Raw genomic sequence first — 22,975 nt, forward strand, 5'->3', positions numbered from 1 at the left:
CCAGACCAGTTACCCACCAGCACTCCGATGGCCAGGGTGAGGCACGGCTGGACGTAACACGCCAGTACTCCAGGCCTCTCTGCAGCAGCTCTCTCTGAGTCAAGGAGCTGGTTGCTGGCTGAGTAATTGCTGGAATTAGCCTCGAGACCTCAACGCCCACTGCCAAGATGCTCTTCCGGGCTCTGTAATTCAGAACCGCGGTGGGTAATGCTACTGGTTGCAACGCTCTTAGCATATTTACATGTTTTCTGTGGTTGTCACTTCGGTTTGACCTGGAACATCGTTTATTTTGTGTCTTTGTTTTTTGGCTCTTGGAAATACACCCGTGGATATGCTAGACACAGGGATTCTCCCCACCTCCAAAAAAAAAAAATCAACCAAAACCTTTGCTGTATTTCCCATGCAGATGCAGCATAAGGAGATACAGACACTCACACACATCAGCAAGAGCACCCCTCAAAGTAGCTTCTGTTATAAAAGGCCAGTCCAGGTCTGACGTCTGATGTGTGGATAGAGCTTTCTGTACACGAAGCTGACTGGCTTCCCTCTCCTGCTCTTCTCCCTCCCCCAACCACAGGGATTCCAGCCAATGTCCAGAGAATCATCAGCTACGAAACACCAATTATTTTTATATATCTGTTTCCCTTAGATCCTTGAAAGCAGGGCACATTTTTTCCACCTCAGAAAACAACAAGAGGCAACCGACTGCCATGTTACCCAGTCCCCTGTCCCCACAAGATTACAACCCAGTGGGTTAGAACAACGGGCTGGTAATTAACCTTAACGATATTTTACAAGGGTACCAAGTTCTTCTGCATAGATCATCTAACCCAGTCCTCCCCAGGGTGAGGATGGGCGGGGGGGCCGTTCCACCATTCAAGACATTTATATTAAACAAAGTGCTGTACTAGATGCCATGGGTTTTTCAAACACTCAAGAAAAAGCTGAAGGGAGGAAGACCCACCCAACTATATTTAAAAAATGATAGAAAGAAAATAAATAGTCTAGGATAAACAACAAGTTCCTAATGTATAGCACAGGGAACTATATTCAATATCCTGTGATAAACCATAATGGAAAAGAATATAAAAGAAGAATGTATATATGTGTGTAACTGAGTCACTTTCCTGTACAGTAGAAATTAACACAACATTGTAAATCAACTATACTCCAAAATTTTAAAAAATAGAAAAAAAAAAAAAGAAAGAAAATAAATAGATTTGGCTCAGCAAAGAGAGTAGAAAACCAAGTCCCATCATTCAGTTATAAATGTTGTCCTTAGGAATTTGTCCAATTCCCCAGACTTCCCACTAGGACGCTCTTCCTTCCATATTCCACAACAACTGGGAAAGCTTAAGCACTGGCATTTCTAACCGTCTTAATCTTCCTGACTATGTCATAAATTTGCTTCCCTTCTGCAACTAGACCACAGGAAATGTAAGCAGTTGCTTACTCTTCTGTCCCCTCACTGGCCTTAATGTACTCTGCATACAGTAGGAGCTCTGTGCATGGTGCTGAATAAAACAGAAAATCTAGTATCTTTAACTCCAGTCTGGGGCCTCAAGGAGACCAGAGTTCTTGAATGGCTCAAGTGCTCACAGGAATTTGTCCACTTTCACCAAGGCACAGAATCCTACAATTACATATGGTCAGAGCTAGAAGAGACCTTTTAAATCATAAGGTATTTTACAGATGAGTAACTGATGTCCAGAAACGTAAAGTGACTTTCCCAAGACCATGAAATGAATGGAAAAGCCAGGACTAGAATCGCGGGCCTCTAAAGCATCAGATGTGAGTAAAAAATGTCACAGAACCTAGAGATAAAATGAGGAACCTCTCCCCTCTGCCTACCCTGATAGAACAGAAGGAGACAGTATATATTTGCATCCCATCCCAACTGAATAATTTGCTTGTGTAATCAGATGCACTTCCTCGGCTAAATGCTTTCCAGTTCACTATTTGGCTTAAAAAATGATTAAAAGGTTCAAAAATAATTATCTATTTCCATTTCCAAAATGGATTTTACTGCAAAGGACTCGGTATTAATAAACACATACAAATGTCACTCTATGAAAAACATATTGTCTGCAAATAACCTTTCAATTAGAAACAGACGCTGTGGCTTCCAGCATCTAAAGTGTTTTTAATTGAAATGGCCTGGTTGCAACTGAAATCAGGCTGGAGGCAAATTCTTTCTACTCAGGCTCTGTTCTGAAGGTCTGACCTTCCCTTGGGATTTTATGTTACTACTCTCAAGCACCCGGGATGCACACACAGCCCGCCAGTCCAGAACGTGCTCCTGAATCTGTCCTTTCAATACAGATCATCCCGTCCTTGCCAGTAAGCAGTGTCCACACTGACTTAGGAGGAGGAAAGGAAACTGTGCTGGTTGCAGTCTATGTGGATAGTTCTCACTGGATCCAAATTCAACAAATGTGGACCGAATGCCTATTACGTGTTAGACCCTGTGAGAAGTACTTCACGCGAGCTTTCTCTCCTTACCCTTGAAGCAGATCAGATCGTAGACAGAAGGATGAGAAGTCAACAACAGTAGCCATCATTTAGGGAACTGCCCCGAGTATTTCACATGCATTAACACATTTAAGGCAGTATCCTTATTATCTCCATTTTACAAATGATCAAACCAGGGCTCAGACCTAGCACATGGGAGAGGAGGGATTCATATCCAGGTGGTCTGTCCACAGCCTGTGTCTCTAACTTCTATGCCAGGCCATATCTCTTGCCTTCAGCAATAAGACAGTCTACTCTTCTCCTGGGGTTCCTCCTCTTAAATAATGCTGGGGATCCTTTATCCCACAGTCCCTTTATCTACAGGCCAAGGGTCTTCCATATTTTCAGGTTTACGGAACACTTTCAAATACACTCTCGTCTACTATAGCACATGTTTCCCTAAATACCAAAGTACATATGTCATTGGTAAATAGGAGAACAACGTCCATACAAAACACAAATTGTGTCGGTTTATATGTATTTTTTTCTTAGCTTGTTAATACTCAGCCCCAAGTAAAAGCATCTGAACACAAAGCTCACAAACAGAGCTGATTACATTACTGTACCAGGTACCCATTCATCCCACCCCTTTTTCCTATTAGCCTAGTAGAGCCACAGACTCTGCTCTGTCACAGACAGACATAATGCATAGTTCTCAAAGATGCAGTGTAAAAGAACATCACAAAACAAGGATCCAGAGCCATCCACCTCAGTCATCACTCAAATCTGTGTAAAGCCTACAAGTACTTTTCCCCACCTCCCTCTAACCTTGCCTTCAGAACTCAGCAGTCTCTATCCCCCTTCCATCAAGGTACCGTCACATTTTAAGGTAAAGGCTGATACTGCCTAGAATATTTATTTCCTAGTAATTCAGTGTGACTTTCCAGTTGAGCTGATATCCTTATTAGGATTGTTATTGTTTTTCTTCGTGTTCTGGATGGAGTTTCACAGATTTGGGGTGATCTATCCAACTCTATTTTTCCGTAAGTCCTGTTATCTTTTTGTGTGCCATTTTATATAACCTGAGATGTTTCAAGTTTGTATGCCTTGCATTACAGCAGAAACACCTTGAATTGGCAGCACAACCAAAAGGATGAAACTGTATCCAGTTTCCTCAAGATTCCCATGGTCTCTGGTCAGCACTGAGTCGCTGTGAGAACAGAGCTTCCTTGGCCATGTCCATTTATATAGTCTCCCATACCATTCAGAGTTTTTAGTTGTAAACAACAGAATGCACTCTAGATAACTGAAGCAGAATAGAAATTTCTTAAGGACATTAGGTCACAGAACATCTGGGCAGACCAGTGAATCAGGCTGGGAGATGACTGATTCACCAGACAGCCCCTGCAGGCCCTACTGCAGATGCTACTACCACCCTCTCCAGAAACACTTCGGTGGGATGCCTCTCCTGACTGCCTTCTGAATCAAAGTTACCCCTTTGATGCATCTGACTGGCAGAGCCTGTAATATATTCTGGCACTAGCTGCCAGGGAGATGCAGAAAGTGACTTTTTTGACTTGTACTTTGAGGAGGTAGAGTTCAGAAGGCCAGACGTTTCCCAAAGCCAGAAGGATGTTCAAAAGGTACTTATTGAGTAGCCAGAGTATGGAGCAAATGTCCACTCTACTTAGGAAGCAAATTTTACCCAACTCTTGGCAAACATTGATCTCCTGGTACTAGGCTGGTGCCCTACCAAGCCCCTCCCCCATAGCAAGTCGACCCCTTTCCTCACAGGTGTGCTTGCTTCGATGTTCTGTCTGATGTCCACCAACTCAACAGCACGTATCATCCTCATTGCAACAGACCTTGATCTTGTATGTTGACTAACACTTGGAAACATCCCCAAGGTTCCAAGGCTGCACTTATTAACAGGTCATGTTCAAAGGAGTAACATATTCCCACGAGCACACCAGGATTTTGACAATCCCCAAAAACAAATGATGGAGAAGAAAATCGCTACACTGACTCACAGCATCATACCTCCTCCCTGGTACATCAGCAACTCCTCATTCCTACAGACTGCAGGGTATGCCCAGCTCCCAGCTCGCTGATTGTCCCGTCACACATTCTTCTCATTTGGGTAGAGGTTTTCTGAATGCAAATGAATCTTCTCTAATTAATACAAAAGTTTTCATCATTTTAAATGTTGGTATTATTAGTATTATTGATATATTAGTGATAAAGATCCTCCCACTCTAGTACATTAGTTATTAGGCTACACTATGCCTTTTCTACTGAAGGATTTCTCCCTTCAGTACATCAATTCCACTGTCTAAGTGAGGACTTCAGATATGTTAGGATACATGTGCGTAAGTAATTTCTAACTACAGCTACACTTTCCCGGCAAACTCCTTAGTCACCCATTTCCAAGTTACTGCTTAGAATCTGAGCCTGACTTTGATTACTTTTTAAAAAATTTTTATTGAAGTATAGTTGTGTTAATGGTGTGTTAAGTTCTGCTGTACAGCAAAGTGACTCAGTTATACACACATGTACATTCTTTTTTATATTCTTTTCCATTATGGTTTATCACAGGATATTGAATATAGCTCCCTGTGCTATACAGTAGGACCTTGATGTTTCTCCATCCTATATATAATAGTTTGCCTCTGCTAATCCCAAACTCCCAGTCCATCCGTCCCTCACTCCCCCTCCCCCTCCCCCTTGGCAACCACAAGTCTGTACTCTATGTGTGTCTGTTTCTGTTTCATAGATAGGTTCATTTGTGCCATATTTCAGATTCCACATGTAAGTGATATCATATGGTATTTGTCTTTCTCTTTCTGACTTACTTCACTTAGTATGATAATCTCTAGTTGCATCCATGTTGCTACAAATGGCATTATTTCATTCTTTTTTATGGCTGAGTAATATTCCATTGTATAAATGTACCACATCTTCTTTATCCATTCCTCTGTTGATGGACAGTTAGGTTGTTTCCCTGCCTGACTTTGATCTTTCAAACAGCATTCAATGGAGCTTATTTTAACAAACACATATCAACACTTCCCCCCCAGTTAACGGTCCTGTCTCAGGAGATGTTGATAGACAAAAATGACATCACAAATGGTCCTCATGGAGCTCACTGCCACTCTGGGGAAACAGGAAGTGCGCCACGATGACGTGGTGGGGTAAGAGCTGTGAGGAAAAAGAAATCACAAGAGGCTGTGGGTACATGTTGGAGAGCAAGGAGGCAACTCTGAAGAGGTGATGGATGGCCTGTGACTGAAGGGTTGAGTAGGAAACAGCCTGGAAGCAAGAGGGAAGGGGAAGAACATTCGGGAGAGGACATGAAAGCCAAAGAGAGCATCGCCGGTTAGGGCGACACTGTTCGGCGTGACTATGGCTGATGCCAGGGCAGCAGGAGGGAAAGTGGCGGGAGCTGAGGCAGGGTCAGACCTTCACAGGGCTTGTATGGCCTGATGAGGAGAAAGCTTCAGGTGGATTTCAACAGATGACAGGACCCGACCTACTTTTTGAGGCGTCTGTGGCAGCAGAGGGTGGATTTGAGGAGGGTGAGGTGAGAGGCACGGATGCACACAGAGGCTAAGGTAGTCATTCTCACCATCCAAGGACTTGAATCAATGCAGAGGAGAGCGAGGAGGAGGGCATACAGTTCAAAAGTAAAAACAACAACAACAAACAGCACTCAAGACCTTTCATGGCCTGATCCAGGACAACCTCCCAGCCTCCGTGTGCTCCCGTCACTCTGTGCTTCAACCACTAGGACCCTTCTGTCCTTCCTCCTGGAATGCACCCTGCTCTTTGAGGATACTTTTCCCTCCACCTCAGCATTGCCTCCTGGGGAGCCTTCCCCCCGGGAAGCTCCTGTTCCACTCCTGGGTCAAGTGCCCTACGCACTTGTAGGACCATGTGTCTCCTTCTTGGCCTTACTGGCTACTATACTTGTCCACATACGTGTATGATCTCCCACAGACAGCTCTCTGCTCCCAAACCCTAAGCTCCATGAGAGTAGGAGCCATGTCTCTATTTGCTTACTACTGTGTTCTAGCCCACAGTAGATACTAAAATGATCTGATGATAAATGAGTGGATCCCTGCATTTAGAATGATTGATCTCACCCATGTGGTATTGATTTGCTTGATTTAACTCATGTTTTTGAAGTGCCTGACTTTCCTCCTAAAAGCAGCATTTCACAAATGGGGAAACGGCAACCGTGATATGAAAAAAGTTGCTAGTCAAGTCACGTTGCTAGTAAGTGCCAGAGCCGGCTTGGGTTTGGGCTACAGCCAACTCCACCTGTTCACGTCCATCCTGTGGACACACCACCTGTTGCCAGGTGCTCAAAGGAAAATGGAGGAGAAGGCAAGCTCACGGAGCTTACATGTCAATCATCAAACCGAAGAGAAAGCACCATCTTAGATTTCTCTTAAAAAAAAAAAAAAATTGGTGTTGCCATTCAGTCTGCTATCACCCCCAGCAGATGAACAAGGAGTCAAGTGAAGTATAATGATGGTGACAACAATGAACAATTATTAAGTGCTTACTCCATGCTGAGTGCTATTTTAAGCACTTTAAATATATCAATGTCACCTAATCCTCAAAAAACGCCCATGAATTAGGTATTATTACTAATACTCATTGTATAGATGAGGAAAGTCAAGCACAGAGCTGTCAAGTTGGTCATAGAATCAACAGTGATGCAACCGGCATTCAAACCCAGGCAGCCCAACACCAGAGCCTGAACCCCAGGCCACCAACCGTGACCTTCAAGATGGCAGGGCGCCCCAGGGGGAGCACCTAACTCCTCCAGGGGAGCCAGCAAGGGCTCTGCAAGAGAGGTGACCTCTGGACCCAGTGCTGAGAAGGCCTATAGGGGAAGAGGGAAGCAAACACGCACAAAAAGAAAGAAGAAAATGAAGGAGCGAGTCTTGTTCAGGGAACAGAAAGAAGTTACTGCGGCTGCTCATGGGGCTAAGAGTTAAGTCTGAAAAAGGCAGTCGAATGCATGGCTGTGGAGGGAGGAAAATGGCTGATTAACACTGCCTGTTGTTGGTTTGCCTGTAAACTGTGTTTCGATTCAATGGCTGGACGGAGGGGACAGGCGGAATGAGGAAGAAAGTCAAGGTGAGGTTCACAGCAGAAGGGAAGCGGAAGATGAGAGGCCTCGGTTACGGGGCCCACAGTACAAATGAGGAAAACGGCACGTTCGGTTAATACTTAACAGGAGGAACTGACAGAACTCAGGGACCAAAATGGGGGATGTGAAGGGTGGCGACGAAGGGCATTTCCAGACCGACCCCAAGGTTTCTGCATTGGTTAATATGGGTGGGGAGCCATCCCTAAGATGGGGGGAGAGTAGGGATGGGACAAAGGGGAGGTTGGGAGGGGGGAAGAGTAGATAAGGAGTTCCTTTTGGGGCAAGCTGAACGGCTAATAAGATGGATGTTGATCTTTCACCTAAGCAGGCAGAAATACAATTGCACACCCAGCATCTCTACAAAGGAAGTAGACACGTGGCATTATCACGTAGACCAGTACTGGTTAGCCAAGAGAACGTTTGTGATGATGGAAATGTTCTCTATCTGCCTTGTCCAAGATGACAGCCAGCAGCTACACGTGGCTACTGAGCACTTAAAATGTGGCTAGTGCAACTAAGGAACAACAAAATTTGTAATTTTGTCGGACTTTAAACCATTTAAACTTAAATAGCCACAGGTGGCTAGTAGCTGCTGTATTAAAGAGCACAGGTCTGGACAACAGAAGTGGCTCTCTAATAATAAAAACACCAAAGCTGCTCGTCAGAGGCTGCCGAGATTGGAAGGGACCTTAGGGTTTATCGGGTATAATTTTCTCATTTTACAAATAAGAAAACTAAGGCCCCAACAGGAGAAGTGACTTGCACAAAATCATCGCAGCGAGAGAGCGGCAAGGCAGGCTAGAGCCATGGCCTTCTGTACCTGATCCAATGCCCTTTCCATTTCACAGTCTGCTTCTGTTACCGACGCAAAAATAACTGCAATTTTATTTAAATCTGGCGTGTGGAATCGATGGTGCTCATGGGCAAAGCCAAGTAAAGATCATGTACTCCCCCTGCTGAGCGAGACATCCCAAACATCACTGGGTAAGTAGCTACATCAGATATTTTACTTGCAAATAACAGAACCCACTCTGGTTAGTTTTAATATGAAAGGAATTGATTAAGGAAGAATCAGCAGTTTGCACCATCTCTGAGAGAGGGTCTCAAAGCCAGGCTTGGAGGCGACGCAGTCAGGTACTGTTGTCAAATCACACCACCACTGCTCTGATGGGGACCCTACTGTGCCGGCCACTGGGCTCAGGAGAGCAGCACCACCCAGATATCTGCCTCTCCACGCTGGACGGCACTGCGGCCAGGATCACCAGAATGCATTCTACGGGCCCCTCCCTCCACATGTCATTCTCAGTAGAAGCTAAATAGAGGGGAGGAGACTCTTACGACAAAGGAAAGCAAGTTTCTGGCTTCTACCTGGTGCAGAAGCCCCACAGGTCAGAACAATCCCCAGGAATTAGGAAAAGAATTTTTTAAAAAGGCACCAGGCTTCCCTGGTGGTGCAGCGGTTAAGAATCCACCTGCCAGTGCAGGGGACACGGGTTCGAGCCCTGGTCCGGGAAGATCCCACATGCCGCAGAGCAACTAAGCCCGTGCGCCACAACTACTGAGCCTGGGCTCTAGAGTCCGTGAGCCACAACTACTGAGCCCGCGTGCCACAACTACTGAAGCCCGCGTGCCTAGAGCCCGTGTGCCCGTGCTCCGTAGCAAGAGAAGGCCCGGCTCCGCTCGCCACAGCTAGAGAAAGCCCGCGGGCAGCAATGAAGACCTAAAGCAGCCAAAAATAAAATAAATAAATTAAAAAAAAAAAAAAAAAGGCGACACCACCACCACCACGTAACAAATGCCCTGCTGAATAAATACCCCATCTGTACTGGTTTGGACCATGGATTTTACAGCCCATCCCACTCAGCAGCATCCCTCCCTGACCCAGAGCTTTGTGCACTTAAAATTATGTCTCTATGTTGCAAATTTTCTCAATTAATTCACCAGGGGCTCTTTTCAATTTTTTAAAGGATACATTTATTCACCAGAACATCTATATTGATAGAAGCTATGTATGGTGGGAAGTGAATTATGCATTTCGACTCTTAGAGCATGAAGGGTTTCTTTTCTTTTCTTTTTTAATCTGGATTTTCTAATTAACAAACTCGATATAGCACAGCCATGAAGATGAACAATTCTGGAAAGTTTTTCCTCAGAAGTGGTAGCAGTAGGAAGGAAGCAAGAGTGGATCTGAGAAATCTTCTAAGAACTGAAAAGTATTGTAATGTGAGGCTTAATCATCAAGGCTCTTCCATCCTAAGATTCTACAAAGGAAAGGAGAAGACTACAAATCACTCCAGGTGTTGGAGTCTGGGGGAAGAGAAATGCTGTCTTGGATAGTGATTGTGACGGGGGAAGCCAGGAAGGGGTTCAGTCTGTGACAAAAACTGAGAATGTACCAACCGAGAACATGAGGGGAGAATATACCAACTCATTATGCAACAGCTCTCATGAGCGAACCAGATGGAACTCTCCTCCAGGCAGCCCCCAGGTGGGGGACCAGATGGAGCTCTCCTCCAGGCAGCCCCCAGGTGGGGGACCAGTGCTGTACTTAGATCGAGGAGGCCTCTTGTCCTGAGGGTGGCCGACATCCGAGGGGAGCGGCACAGAGACAGGAGCACGGAGGGCTCAGAACTGGAACTTCAGAGACCCCACAGTGAAGAGGCGAGAGCTCATGAGACAAGATGGTTACTTGTCTCCATGAGAAAGCTACAAACACCACCCCAGGTGGACTTCCCAGAGCCAAGCCACGCTCTCCAAATGCCTATTGCCAGGTTCCAGCATCGTTTAACTGCCTCCAGGTTCATGTCCACATGTATAATCACACCTTTTACAACACACCAAGCAAACATAAACAGCAGGAAATTAAAGGATAGTTAGGGCTACTGTTACTCAACACAGAGTAGCTTTCACAGCAGCTGGTTGTCCAAGAAACTTCCCTGAGCAGCAAGGACAGGCCTGGGTCACCAAGCTCCAGCTCACGGCAGAGCAGCATGGTAATGGCTGAGGTTCAAAGATCACAGTTTCACTAAGTTCCTAGCTAAGCCTGACACAGACCCTGTTACACCCCTACTGAAAACCCTCCAATGGCTCCTACCACATCTAAAAGAGACCCTGCTCTTCTTCACAGTCTGGCCGTCGCCTTGTCCTCCAGAATCATTTTGGACTCTTGGCTCCTGGCTCCGCACCCTACAGCCCCACGGGCTTCCCTCTTTCCATTCCTCAAGGGGCTCCTTCCCATCTCAGAGCCTTGGTGCTTGCCCTTCCCTCTGCCTGAAACAGCGCAGCCCCAGATCTCCCCCGGATGCCTCCTCCGGCTCACCCATCTCTTACCCAGGGTCACCTACCGCCTCCAAGAGGCCCTTCCTGCCCATGCTATCGAAGGGAGCTAGCTCTCCCACCTTGCTCCTCCATCACATCATGGGCATTACAGGGCTTGCTTACTTGTTTTCTCCGTCTTCACCCACACAAGGCAAGCCAAGGGAGGGCAGGGGTATTTTCTATCTCATCATTGTTTTTATCCCAGCTCCTGGAATAGTGCTTAGACGACTTAATTGGTTGCATAAATAAGTGGATTAAAAGAAAAAAGGAGATGGTTACTAAGTCGTGTTACATTTTTGAGAAATAAAACGTATTCATTAAACATTTTTTTTAAATTAATGGTGCCAAATGCTCAGGCGGCCACTTCCCAGCGCTCTATGTCCTTGGGTTAGTCAGACTAGAGATACTGGTTTCAGCTCTGTCACCAAGGAAAGGAACTTTCTCAGTCCACTGCTCTACTCTTTTTTTTTTTAATGGAATAAATATTACATTATTTAAAAATGGAGATATAATTGACATATAGCCTGTTAAAAACAAGACAATGGGCCCAATATGGAGACACTTCTGCTGAGCATGGAGAAGGCCGCATCTGAGATGGACCTGAGAGAAGCAGGACTTGGATATGGGGGCAGAGTGGGCACTTCATGCACAGGGAACACATGAGCCAAGAAAGGAAGCCAGGGAATGGGGGAAAGACAGAAAGCAGCATTTAGACCCATTTGGCGGTGACCCAAAGGAGAATAACGGTGAGATGAGATGGAAAGGGAGCCTGAGACCTACTGTGGTGGACCCAGGACATGGGGGGGTGGGGGGGATTAGTCTGGTTTTGACAGAGGAAAGAGAATCACTGACTGTTTCTGAGTAGGGAGAGACAGCATCAGGTAAGTCATCAAGGGCTCAGAAAGGGATAGTGAGCTGCCTAAAGTCACACAGGTAGGAGAGGGGCCAGGACTCAAACCCTGTTACCCTGATTCCAGAGGTGAAGTGGGGAAGGGGGAAGGACAAAACTAACCCCTACTACATCCCCACTGTTTCCAGGCATGGAGCTAAGTGTTTTGCATATAGTATTAAACCTCACTACAGCCCTATGAGGTAAGAAGCCCAAATTGCTGACAAAGGTGCGTATCTTTTCTCCAGAAACAAAGGAAAGGGTGATGTGAGAGATGGTGAGGAGACAGACTCAAGGGGATCTGGAAGCTGACGGGGCCCGGGAGCGACGGTGGTTTCAGTCACCTTCTCTTCAGCATCCTGCCTGCATCCTATGATCTGCCTCCGTGGGGTCGCTTTGGGATCTGGCTTTCTTCACACACATGTTCCTCGCTTTTTATTGAAAACACTTTGTTACTTACTGGAACCCCACACAGCTCATTAGCTGCTGGTTTCATATTCCACAAGTGGAATGAAAGGAAGCTTTAAAAAGAAGGCTGGGAGGCTGCAGTTCCTGCAAAGGAGAGGAATCTGCAGTAGCCAGGGACCAAGGGGACTTGGTGGCTCCGACCCAAATGCCACATCTCTCCTCCCATTGCCACTAAGAGGGGATCAGCAGTGCCTAATCAGGGGCAGAAATGCAGAGTTCAGGCTCCCTCAGGCGGGGGCAGCTTTTTAATTGGCTCATATACTTTTTATACCACTATTAAAAAATTACCTACTCAGACAAACAAAAGTTGACTTCCGTGTTATAATTACACAATAACAACTTCAAAATCCTATGTAACAAATCAGGCATTTGGCCTCTGGGTTATCACCTCTGTGTGTGCTGAAAAATAGATACATATTGGTTTTATCTTCCCTCTTTTTATATTTGTCTATAAAAATATACATAATGGTTTCAAGTACATATTTAAGTTGTTTCTAAGCTACTAGACTGAATACAGATGCTAATTATCTTCCTGGTTCTTACTCCCAGGACCAAATGCCCACATTCTTCCTTAATGTCTCCGCTTCCAGAGCAGCTCAGAGCCTAAACAGGTCTCAGCTGTCCTGAGGAGACACAGGAAAGAGAGAGGCTTATCCCCAGCGCTCTTCCTTCTCCTTCTCAGGAGGACGCCTTTAGCCCGAAATGAATCTCGCTTTTGATTACTAGGCTTCTTAAAGATGCAAGGCGGACTCTTTTGAACATTTTGGACATCACGCAATCCAAGACATATTTCAAATGACTTCTTTATCAGCACCGTTAACTACAGCAAATGTGGTGGTGAACTTCAGGGTGCTCAGAATAAAGGTGGAGAAAAACTACCCTGTGATTCATGAAGCTTCTGTTCTGCTGTGGGGCTGGTTTTCTGAATGGGTCAGGTAGGTATAGGTTGTCACTAAGGGAAAGCCAAAAACCGTTTTGCTTATTTCAGAAGTCAGTGAACCATTAATTCACACATCACTGAACTGTGCTGTCCTCTGACAATTCAAAGACCCTCCAGACCATGGTGGGATCCCAGGATCAACCTCCAGAAGAACAAAAGACACTACCGAGTGAGCAGCTGGCCCATTCTACCTTCTCTCTCACCAGAACAAAATCACGCTTCAAAAGGGCACAGCTGTGCTGTTTCATGGACACGTTAGCGTTTGTACAGGATTGAATCTGCACTATACTGAACATTCTCTAAGCAGAATCTGTTTGCTTATGCAAAGGAATTTATCTTCTGATGAGTGTATTAACTCCAGAGAGCTTCTCAAATAGCTTTAGGGCCATGCCTGAGGCTCACTGCCTTTTTCTATTTGCCTAAGAAGTACCCATGGCATCCACACTGCACTTTTGCTTGTCCTGACAGGATATCAAAACAGTCTCCTAAGGACAAAAGTAATGGCTCTGATGCACTCACACATGGACTTTAGAATAAAAAGGGAAAGTGATGGTAAAGAAAATTTATTTTGCTTTTTTTTGGCTGTGCCATGAGGCTTGTGGGACCTTAGTTCCCCAACCACGGACTGAACCCAGGCCCACGGCAGTGAAAGCACCGAGACTTAACCACTGGACCACCAAGGAATTCCTGCTATTTTTTTTTTAAGTTAGATTCTTATTTGAAATATGTATTTGAAATGGATTAAATAGCTAAATATAAACAATATAGAAAAGAAGATGAAAACACAGGTGAATATTTTCCTGTTTTTTACATGCATAAGCGTAGGAGCAATTGTTTAAAAAAAAAAACACTGACAAATTTTATCTTTCAGACAATATGTAAGAGGAAGGTCTCCAGGTTTTCTTTTAAAAGTCACGAGAGCATCCTGTATTACTTAAACCGATTCCCCGACCTGAGGAACTTAGAAGGGGGCAGGGGCGGTAGGTACAAAGCAATTATAGTATACCTTTCATAAAAGGGGTAGGGCTGGCTACAATTCTGGGTAAAATGAAATATGCCTCGGTCAGCAAGAATCAAATCGAACATCACTAGTCAATTCTACTTTCTTGCCAAAACTTAACTCAGCTAAATTTAAACAAGCCATCCTGTTATCTAAAATCAAAGAGCTGGTTTCTTCTGTAATCTCTTTTCCTAGATTGGTCACTCTTTTCCTTTTTCTTTTGTAGCATCACATTAAGAATTCCAGCCAATACTCTTCTTCTGAGGCTATTTCTTAAGCGAGTTGTGATTACAGTTTCCTGAAAGTCTTCCCTTTGGTTTCTATAAGATGCAGAAGGATTGAGCACACTGAGTTTTCCCACAGTCATCATAAAATGCCAATACCAAAAATGCTCACATTTCATTAAACGTGACAGCTCCTTCCTGCCCCATAGCTCAGTGAAGCACTCCAACAACTTAAAAGGAAACATGTCCCTCCCTGCAGTTGCCCAGGCTGAGATCACAGATAGGGCTCTTGCCTTTGTGGAAACTGATGTCATTCCAGAGAAGTTGACATTGCTTCCATCAACGTAAAAGATGCAGCTGATTAATTTCAGGCATGCTGCAGCTTCTTTCTTTCCAAATGCTAAGCATTCAATACAGTGTGACAACCCAGAGTACACGTTAAGAGTTTACTGGAGCCAAAAAATGCAGTTAATTAAAAAAAAAAAAAAAAAAAAAAAAAAAACTATGCCAATTTCTCCAACATCTCCTCTTTTACAAAGGGAAATATATTTTCTTCTCCTGGCCATCACAGAACGAGAAGGGTCCCACAAGTACGACCCCACATTCTTCCAACCTCTAAGGTGCTCTCCAGCGGTATACTTCCAGGAAAGCGCCATTGCCCACTGGAGCCACTAAGTCACCATTCACTGCTTTGCTTCTTCATTCCCCTGGCAATCGTGTGCTGCTTCTCTCCACCCAACTGAAAACACTTTCTCTAAGTCTAAAGGGCACTTAAGACCTTCTGGTGGCTAAATACAAGAGCTCCTCCAATTAAAAAGAAAAAAAAAAAAAAAATCCCCACTCAAGCCACCTTCTCCACCAGCTGCCATGTCTTTCTTTCCTCCCTATCACAGCTTAACTTCTTAAAGGAGTTGTGGCTGCCATTCCCTCACCTCCCACTTTCACTGTGCCCACACCCTTCTTCAACCCCGCTGGCTTCTGGGGTCGACGTGCAGATGAAACAGTTCTCACTAAGGTGCTCAAAGATCAACAGGGCTCAGTCCCCACAAGGGGACTAGGGACTCCCAAACTGGGAGCAGAAAGGACCCATTTTCTAAAGACAGATGCAAACAAAAGGGGTTTGCACCCCATCCTGGGATTACTAAGAGATGGAGAACTGACTGCTCCCCCAACCACCTCCCTACCCCACGCCCTGCCCCACCCTATCCCCAAGCTGGTAGGAGGACCAAGGAAGAGACTCCTTAGAGTCCCTAGGTTCCTGGCTTAATGGGGAGTGCTGCTGTATGTTGGGGGAGGGGATGAAGAGACTTCATCCAGAGACTGGGCATGCCTGCAAGAAGGGAGACTTTTTACTCCCACAGTGGATAACAGTGGGCACGTTGATTTGTCCTGCCCCTACCAGAGTAAAAGAAAGGAAAACTGCAGGAAGATAGCAGGGCAGAAAGAAGCCCCAGTTCTGCTTGGTTCACAGAACAACCGATTAAGGTGACTAGTTGAGCATCTCACTAGCACGCACCCATAAGGGCCTCCTGCCAGGGCCAGGGCCAGGGCGTCCCAGCATCTGTTCCAGTTACATTAGAGGCACTTAACCCTTCCCTCTGCCTCCTCCCCACCCAACAAAGGAAACATGGTTGGAGCCCAGAAGAAGGACAGGGAGGAGGGGTCCCAGAGGCAGAGCACCCCTCCTCCTCACTTCAAGTTGCTCAAACCACAAGGCTGGCAAGAGATGAGCTCAGGGAAAGCTTTAAATCAAATGTCTATTTTTCTCACCTTGGTATTCCCAGATGTAACCAAGGAAGTGGCACATGGTAGGCATAATAATTATCTGTTGAATAAATGAACAGCTTCTTCTTAATCCTCACCCTCTGTGTCCTTTCTGCCTCATTTCATTCATTTACTCATTCAGTCACTTCTACACAAATGTTTGTTTTTTTGTTTGTTTGGTTGGGGTTTTTTTTTGTTTTTTTTAACCTCTTTATTGGAGTACAATTGCTTTACAATGGTGTGTAAGTTTCTGCTTTATAACAAAGTGAATCAGCTATACATATACATATATCCCCATATCTCCTCCTTCTTGTCTCTCCCTCCCACCCTCCCTATCCCACCCCTCTAGGTGGTCACAAAGCACCTAGCTGATCTCCCTGTGCTGTGCGGCTGCTTCCCACTAGCTATCTATTTTACATTTGGTAGTGTATATATGTCCATGCCACTCTCTCACTTCGTCCCAGCTTACCCTTCCCCCTCCCCGTGTCCTCAAGTCCATTCTCTAGTAGGTCTGTGTCTTTATTCCCATCCTGCCCCTAGGTTTGTCATGACCATTTTTTTTTTTTTTTTTTAGATTCCATATATATGTGTTAGCATACGGTATTTGTTTTTCTCTTTCTGACTTACTCCACTCTGGATGACAGACTCTAGGTCCATCCACCTCACGACAAATAACCCAATTTCATTTCTTTTTATGGCTGAGTAATATTCCATTGTATATATGTGCCACATCTTCTTTATCCATTCATCTGTCGATGGACACTTAGGTTGCTTCCATGTCCTGGCTATTGTAAACAGAGCTGCAATGAACATTGTGGTACATGACTCTTTTTGAATTATGGTTTTCTCTGGGTATATGCCCAGTAGTGGGATTGCTGGGTCGTATGGTAGTTCTATTTTTTGTTTTTTAAGGAACTTGCATACTGTTTTCCATAGTGGCTGTATCAATTTACATTCCCATACACAAATGTTTGTTGAAGGTTGATTCCATACAGTTTAATTATGGAAAGGTGATTGAGGCATGTTCCCTGCCCTCAAGAAAGCTACTAGAGAAAGTAAGAAAAGTACAAACTTGCAGCTACCACAGCAATTATGTGAACAGTAGCACAGGAGTAATACAAAGCACCAAAGACATTAACTCAAAAAATCCAAACAACTCCCTGAAGTACACCCAGACAGTTTTTCTGATCGGTTTAGATATAGAATTCTCATGCCTGCCTTTCCCATGACCACTGGCCCTTTAACCCTCCTACTAAAATACATTTACCCTTGAAGTGTCAAGGGTAACTGTTTACACACTGCCTTCTGTGTGTGATATCCTGGAGAAAGCCAGGATAATCCAGATTCCTTGGGTTTGGGGTAGGCCAAGATTTCCATGCACAGCCTTGCATAAAGACCTAGAGGAAGGACAAGGTATGTATGGCCTTGCTTGGAACACCACCATATGCAATCTGGCACAGAGGAAATGCTGCAGGTTTAGGATCAAGGTGATGCCAAAGATGTACATGTCCCCTCAGACAGCATCTTAACCACAGGGAGATGGCCATGCATTGTGGAGAACTGAACTACTATAACATCTACCCAGAAATCACATGTGATTTACAATACTCTTTATTAGTGGACTCAGAATTAATTAGCATTTAGAGCTACATATTTGCAGAAAGTAAATCACTCTACATGATTTCTGGTTTCCTTGTGATCTTAGCTTATAGTCCCTCAGCAACCATTACTGCTCCCCACATATATATTTGATAGGTATTTTTAATGACCATTTTCCACCATTATTAGAATAACAAATACATGCTCAGTATAATAAAAAATCTAAAAAGTACAGCAAAGTTTATAGCAGGAAAAATATCCTGCATGTTATTATCAACACTGTTAATCTTCTGGTATATTTCCATTTAACCTCTGTTTGATTTAATAGCTATTTGGAATTAATATGCCCCATAAGCCAACTCTGGTAAAAATCACCAATATACTAGGATATAAACTGCCATCTGTGATCTCTTTCAATTATGAACAAGACTGTATCTTCATGATTGTGAGACAACTAGTAGATTCAGTTTAAAAAGCTTAAATTCAACGGAAGGAAAATTGTTCAAGAGGGTTGTTTAATGTATGAATGCAAGCTGGCTCTCTTCACTTTTCTTTTTTTTATAAATTTATTTATTTATTTAATTATTTATTTTTGGCAGCATTGGGTCTTCGTTGCTGCACACGGGCTTTCTCTAGTTGCGGCGAGCAGGGGCTACCCGCGGCATGTGGGATCTTCCAGGACCAGGGATCGAACCCGCGTCCCCTGCATTGGCAGGCGGATTCTTAACCACTGTGCCACCAGGAAAGTCCTCTCTTCACTCTTCCATTTGTCTTTCCAGTAGCCCAACAGTTGGGTAACTATCATTTCAGATACAAACCCCTTTAAAAATAAATTCCTTTGATTGTTTAAAAAGGATATTCTTGTGTGATTCTGGGAGGCACAAAAAACAGTGCTAGTGGTGTTTTCTTGTCAAATATATGGTTGCCATTATTTATCAAGATATTTCACAAGGATTTTATTTTCATCTCAGTATTCCATAATAGACACGCTATTCCAATGATATCTAAAATAAAAACTATTGGCTTACCTAACTAAGAAATCATGCAGTCCAACGTCAAAATACCTGTTGAAGGGAGACAAAGACAAGCATATCAATAGAAGATATTCACAGCAGTGGTGGACTTGACCAAAAATATATCATTTACATTTGGAACATGGTGAATACATGGATTACTCCATGACAGTGGTTCTCGAAGTATGACCCCTGGAGCAGCCACAGCAGCATTCCCTGGGCAAATTCTCAGTCCCCACCCTCACACACTGATTCAGAAATTCTGGGGACGAGGCCCAGCAATTAGATTTAACAAGCCCGCCAGATGATTCTGATGCAGAACCACTGCTTCATGAGAGCAAGAGTATCTCGGCAAGCCTAAACTCTCTCTCTCTAGAAACAGAAGCCAGAAAAGTGAACTTCACCACCTTTCCAAAAGGGGAGTCATTTTATAACACTAGTTGTCTCTGATGTTCACTTACTCAAAAATAAATGAAATTATGATTTAAAAGCATGAATCCACACTGGCCAGAGGGAAGAACAGGGGTGGGGAAAGGTCAACTCTGTTCTTCCATCTCCTCCCGCCCATAGTCCCTGGAGCTGTTCGCAGGAGAGAACAACCCACCCATATCCGGGTCCGCTCTAGCAGGGAAGGGAGAAGGCAGTTCCACGCACTCGCTGGTGAGCCTGCATCGTGCTTGGGCGTCACACCAGCATCCAGAAGGCCCTGGGCGGTAGTGGACCCCTTCAGTCACAGCCTCCCTCTGACACCACCAGACTGGCTCAGTCCGTATGAGTGGGACTGCCTTGGTTGCCCTAATGAGCACGCTTGTTCCCCCTAAACCTCTGCCCGCTTAGCCGGTGTCCTTCTCTCACCTTTGGGTCTGGCCGTGAGTAAAAAGACTGGGTGGCCCGAGTCATGATGGTGCTGCCCACCAGGTATAATCACTACTCCTAACACCTGGATGGTGGTGGTTATGTGCCACCCACTGGACTGGCCTCCCCAGTTAGCAAGCAGCCTGGGGAAAGCCCGAGGGACTTCTGTCCCTGCAGACAGTAAGCAGTGGACTCAGAAATTCCCCCTAGAGTGCGGTCCAACTGCCCAGGCCCTGACTGTCCCTAGCATCCGGGTCCACCCTAGCCCTTTCCCTGGAACACCTCAGCCTACTTGGCACCCCACCGTCCCTGACATATAGCAGGTGATTATTGATCTTAAGTAGGATTCCTTGTGGGATACCTTTAAATGACAAGATTCTTTCATGCGCTCAAGCATCTGTTTATAGATTATAGACACAGGGTAGGTGAGAATAAAGAAACAAAGCCAAAATATGAGGTACCTCATTTATTATATCACTTACCTGAAATAGTCATATAATTCAGGGAAACTCAGAGTCAAGGTATTGTGCGTAAATTCCATTTACTCATAAGCCTCTGAACAGAGCTCTAGAGGGAGATATACCTGCAGGGATAGCTGATTTGTTTCAGCTGATTTTACATTGACTTGGATAAGGTCAATTCCTATAATCATATTTAACACAGATTAAAAAAAAAAGAAACCGAAACAGAAATGATCCCTCCTCTCAACCAAAACCAAGGCTACGTTGCAAAGCCACATAAGTAAAACTTTCATATGACAGATAGCAATTGTACGTCTGCTGGAACAGCAATATGGGCAGTAGAAGTATGTATGGATTAAAACAAAGATTTCGGTCTTTTCAATTATACCAGCAACAGACTCTGTTACAGGAATCAGAGGATGAAACAGACATGAAAGGAATCACAGAGACCCTCAGTGTAGAGGTGCGGTAGGGGAAGAAGACCCTGAAGCAATAATGAAAAACCTAATAATATTCATAGAAATTGTTATTCATTTAGCATCTAGAAGGTGGCAACTACTCTTTTCAGTACTCACACACGTACATGGTTGCCCGCGAGGTGGGTATTGGCATCCCCATTTATCGGTGACGGAACCAGAGTGCCGAGGCTAAGTAACCGGCACAGAGCTCACAGCTAGGAGAGGACAGAGCTGGGAGTCAAACTGAGCCCTGACAGCCACGAATTACGTGCTCCTCCCACTAAAAGCACAGGCTCTCACTGCCCCTCATTATTACTAATTGAAAACGGCTGTTGATTTTAAATCAGCGCTCCCTTTCCACCTCCACCTGCCCTCTGCTTCCCCCAAAGTGGCTGCCCTGCTCCGGGCAAGCCCCCCAGCTTCGCTCCCTCTAGCACACCGGCTCTGCAGGCGCCACCTACCTCCTCGGGTCCTAGAGTCAGCCAGGCTCTGGAAAGTTGTGTCGATTCTCTGGGCTCCAGAGAATTTTTTTCCCCACTGGGAAAAATGGAGATCCCTTACTCGTAGGCAGGTTATGAGAATTACGTGAGAAAATAGAGATACGGGGCTTAGCACAGTGCTTGGTCCACCACGAGTACTCAATAAACAGTAGTCTCCTTTCCTCCAGTTTTTAAGAGTTGTTTTAATGGCAGCCCCATTCCCAATAACTCAGCGGGAGAAGCAAGCCACATTAAAAAGAAGGACGTAAGTTGTCTTACGCTGCAGCCCAGGAAGGGAGGCCACTTAAATCCAGGGCACGGGCGGGGCCTGAGCCCTGGAGAAGGCGGCTGTAGGGCTGGAACTCTGAGGGCCGAGCACCAAGCTGAGGGCATAGGCAGGCAAGCAGGAAGAGCAGTGTCCCACAACGAGCCCTGAAGCTGAGTGCGGGGCACCGGAGCCTCACCCTGCCTGCCCCGCTCCTGACCAGCATCTCATACTGGCACACCAATACACACCAGTGTACACCCAGCTTCACCTGTAGCTACGGCGGCCCTAAAAGCATGGCACGTAACCCCCCGCTTCAAGGAGAGCAGAGCCTAGTAAAGAGGTGGCAAAGTCAATAATAATTCAATACAGTGTGATCGATATCACACACTGTCTCCCTTGGTGAACTGCAAACTCCTTAAGGGCAAGAACCAAAGGCAGCCACCAAGCAGATTCTCAGTAAGTATCAGTTGGGTGAATCTGAGACAGGTTGGGACCTGGGACCCGGGACTCTTTGCCGCAGTGCTTGTACCTGGACAAACGTCTCCTTGAGCAACAGAATACAAAGAAACTATAAGGGACTAAAAATAAATGCATGCATGCACAGCTGGGGTAAATTGTGAACAAGATACAAAAAGGCCAAAACCCAACTGACACTTCTGAGGTGCCTGGAGCAAAAGCAGGGTACTGCGCACGATCCCCTCCACACACACACTCACAGAGCACCACAAGGGGATGGACAGATCACCCAAGCCACTCCTCCCCCCAACCCACCCATCCGCCCCAACCCTAACCCCATGTAAGGGACCAGCTGGCCCCTCCTCGGGAGCGAGCAAGGGAACCTGTTACTTGTTTTCGCCCCCTCGCGCTGCAGCAGGAGTCCCAATAAAGCCTTGCCTGAATTTCTCGTCTGGCCTCTTATCAATTTCTATTGATTAAAGAGTCCAAGAACCCAGATGGGTAACAAATCAACGTGTGACTGATGTGTTGTAATAAGGCACCAACGCCTCTGCCTGCTCTGGCACTTAGCACAGTACACTGCAGATAGCAGATGCTCAAAAGTAATTATTTAACACATCCACTACTATTTGTAAATACATAAAGTAAATACCCACAGATAGAAATGGGGCTTCTCTCCTGAAATAAGATACCTACCAAACTAGAGCACCATTATTCTGACCACCTTTTAAGAAAGTAATCTCTCACGGCTACCAGCTCACAATAAACCAAGATATCCTTATGAGGAGACATAAGAAGCAGTGGTCCTGTGCATATTATTCCTGGTTCCTTAAGGAAAATAAAAATGGGAAATCTCCTGTGTGCATATGTGACATGGACATTTTTGTTGTCTGAACATCACCTGATAGCAGCAACAGCTTGATAGAAGAGAGGGAAATTTGGAACAAGCTGCAATATCCTAAAAAGGCAGTGAATTTCCCATCACAAGACGAGTTCAAGCATGGGTTAAAAGGGTGTTTAGAGGAGATTGAACCATCAGACAGAAAACCAGAATGGATGAACTTAAAGCTGCCACCTAGCCTCAGGCTTCCAACTCCTTGTTTCAGTCACTTTCTGGAAGCATCTCTAAGTATGAAGCCTTGCTTCCATAGCAGTAGCTCGTGTCTGATAA

General features: G+C 45.1%; 1 protein-coding gene across 7 annotated transcripts in view; it reads right to left on the reverse strand.

Moving 5' to 3' along the window:
- The window catches only part of HHAT (hedgehog acyltransferase), a 353,787-nt gene that overhangs the window by 135,127 nt on the left and 195,685 nt on the right, over window positions 1-22,975 (reverse strand). For 6 of the 7 annotated variants that reach the window (XM_068538433.1, XM_068538438.1, XM_068538437.1 and 3 more), the window contains one exon: window positions 18,843-18,878. The exons of the other annotated variant lie outside the window; for it this stretch is intronic. In XM_068538433.1, coding sequence (XP_068394534.1) covers window positions 18,843-18,878 — 36 coding nt within the window. The remainder of the gene's footprint in view (window positions 1-18,842; window positions 18,879-22,975) is intronic. 7 annotated transcript variants of the gene reach the window in all.

The sequence above is a fragment of the Eschrichtius robustus genome, chromosome 3, assembly GCF_028021215.1.
Source record: "Eschrichtius robustus isolate mEscRob2 chromosome 3, mEscRob2.pri, whole genome shotgun sequence".
Taxonomy (NCBI): Eukaryota; Metazoa; Chordata; class Mammalia; order Artiodactyla; family Eschrichtiidae; genus Eschrichtius; species Eschrichtius robustus.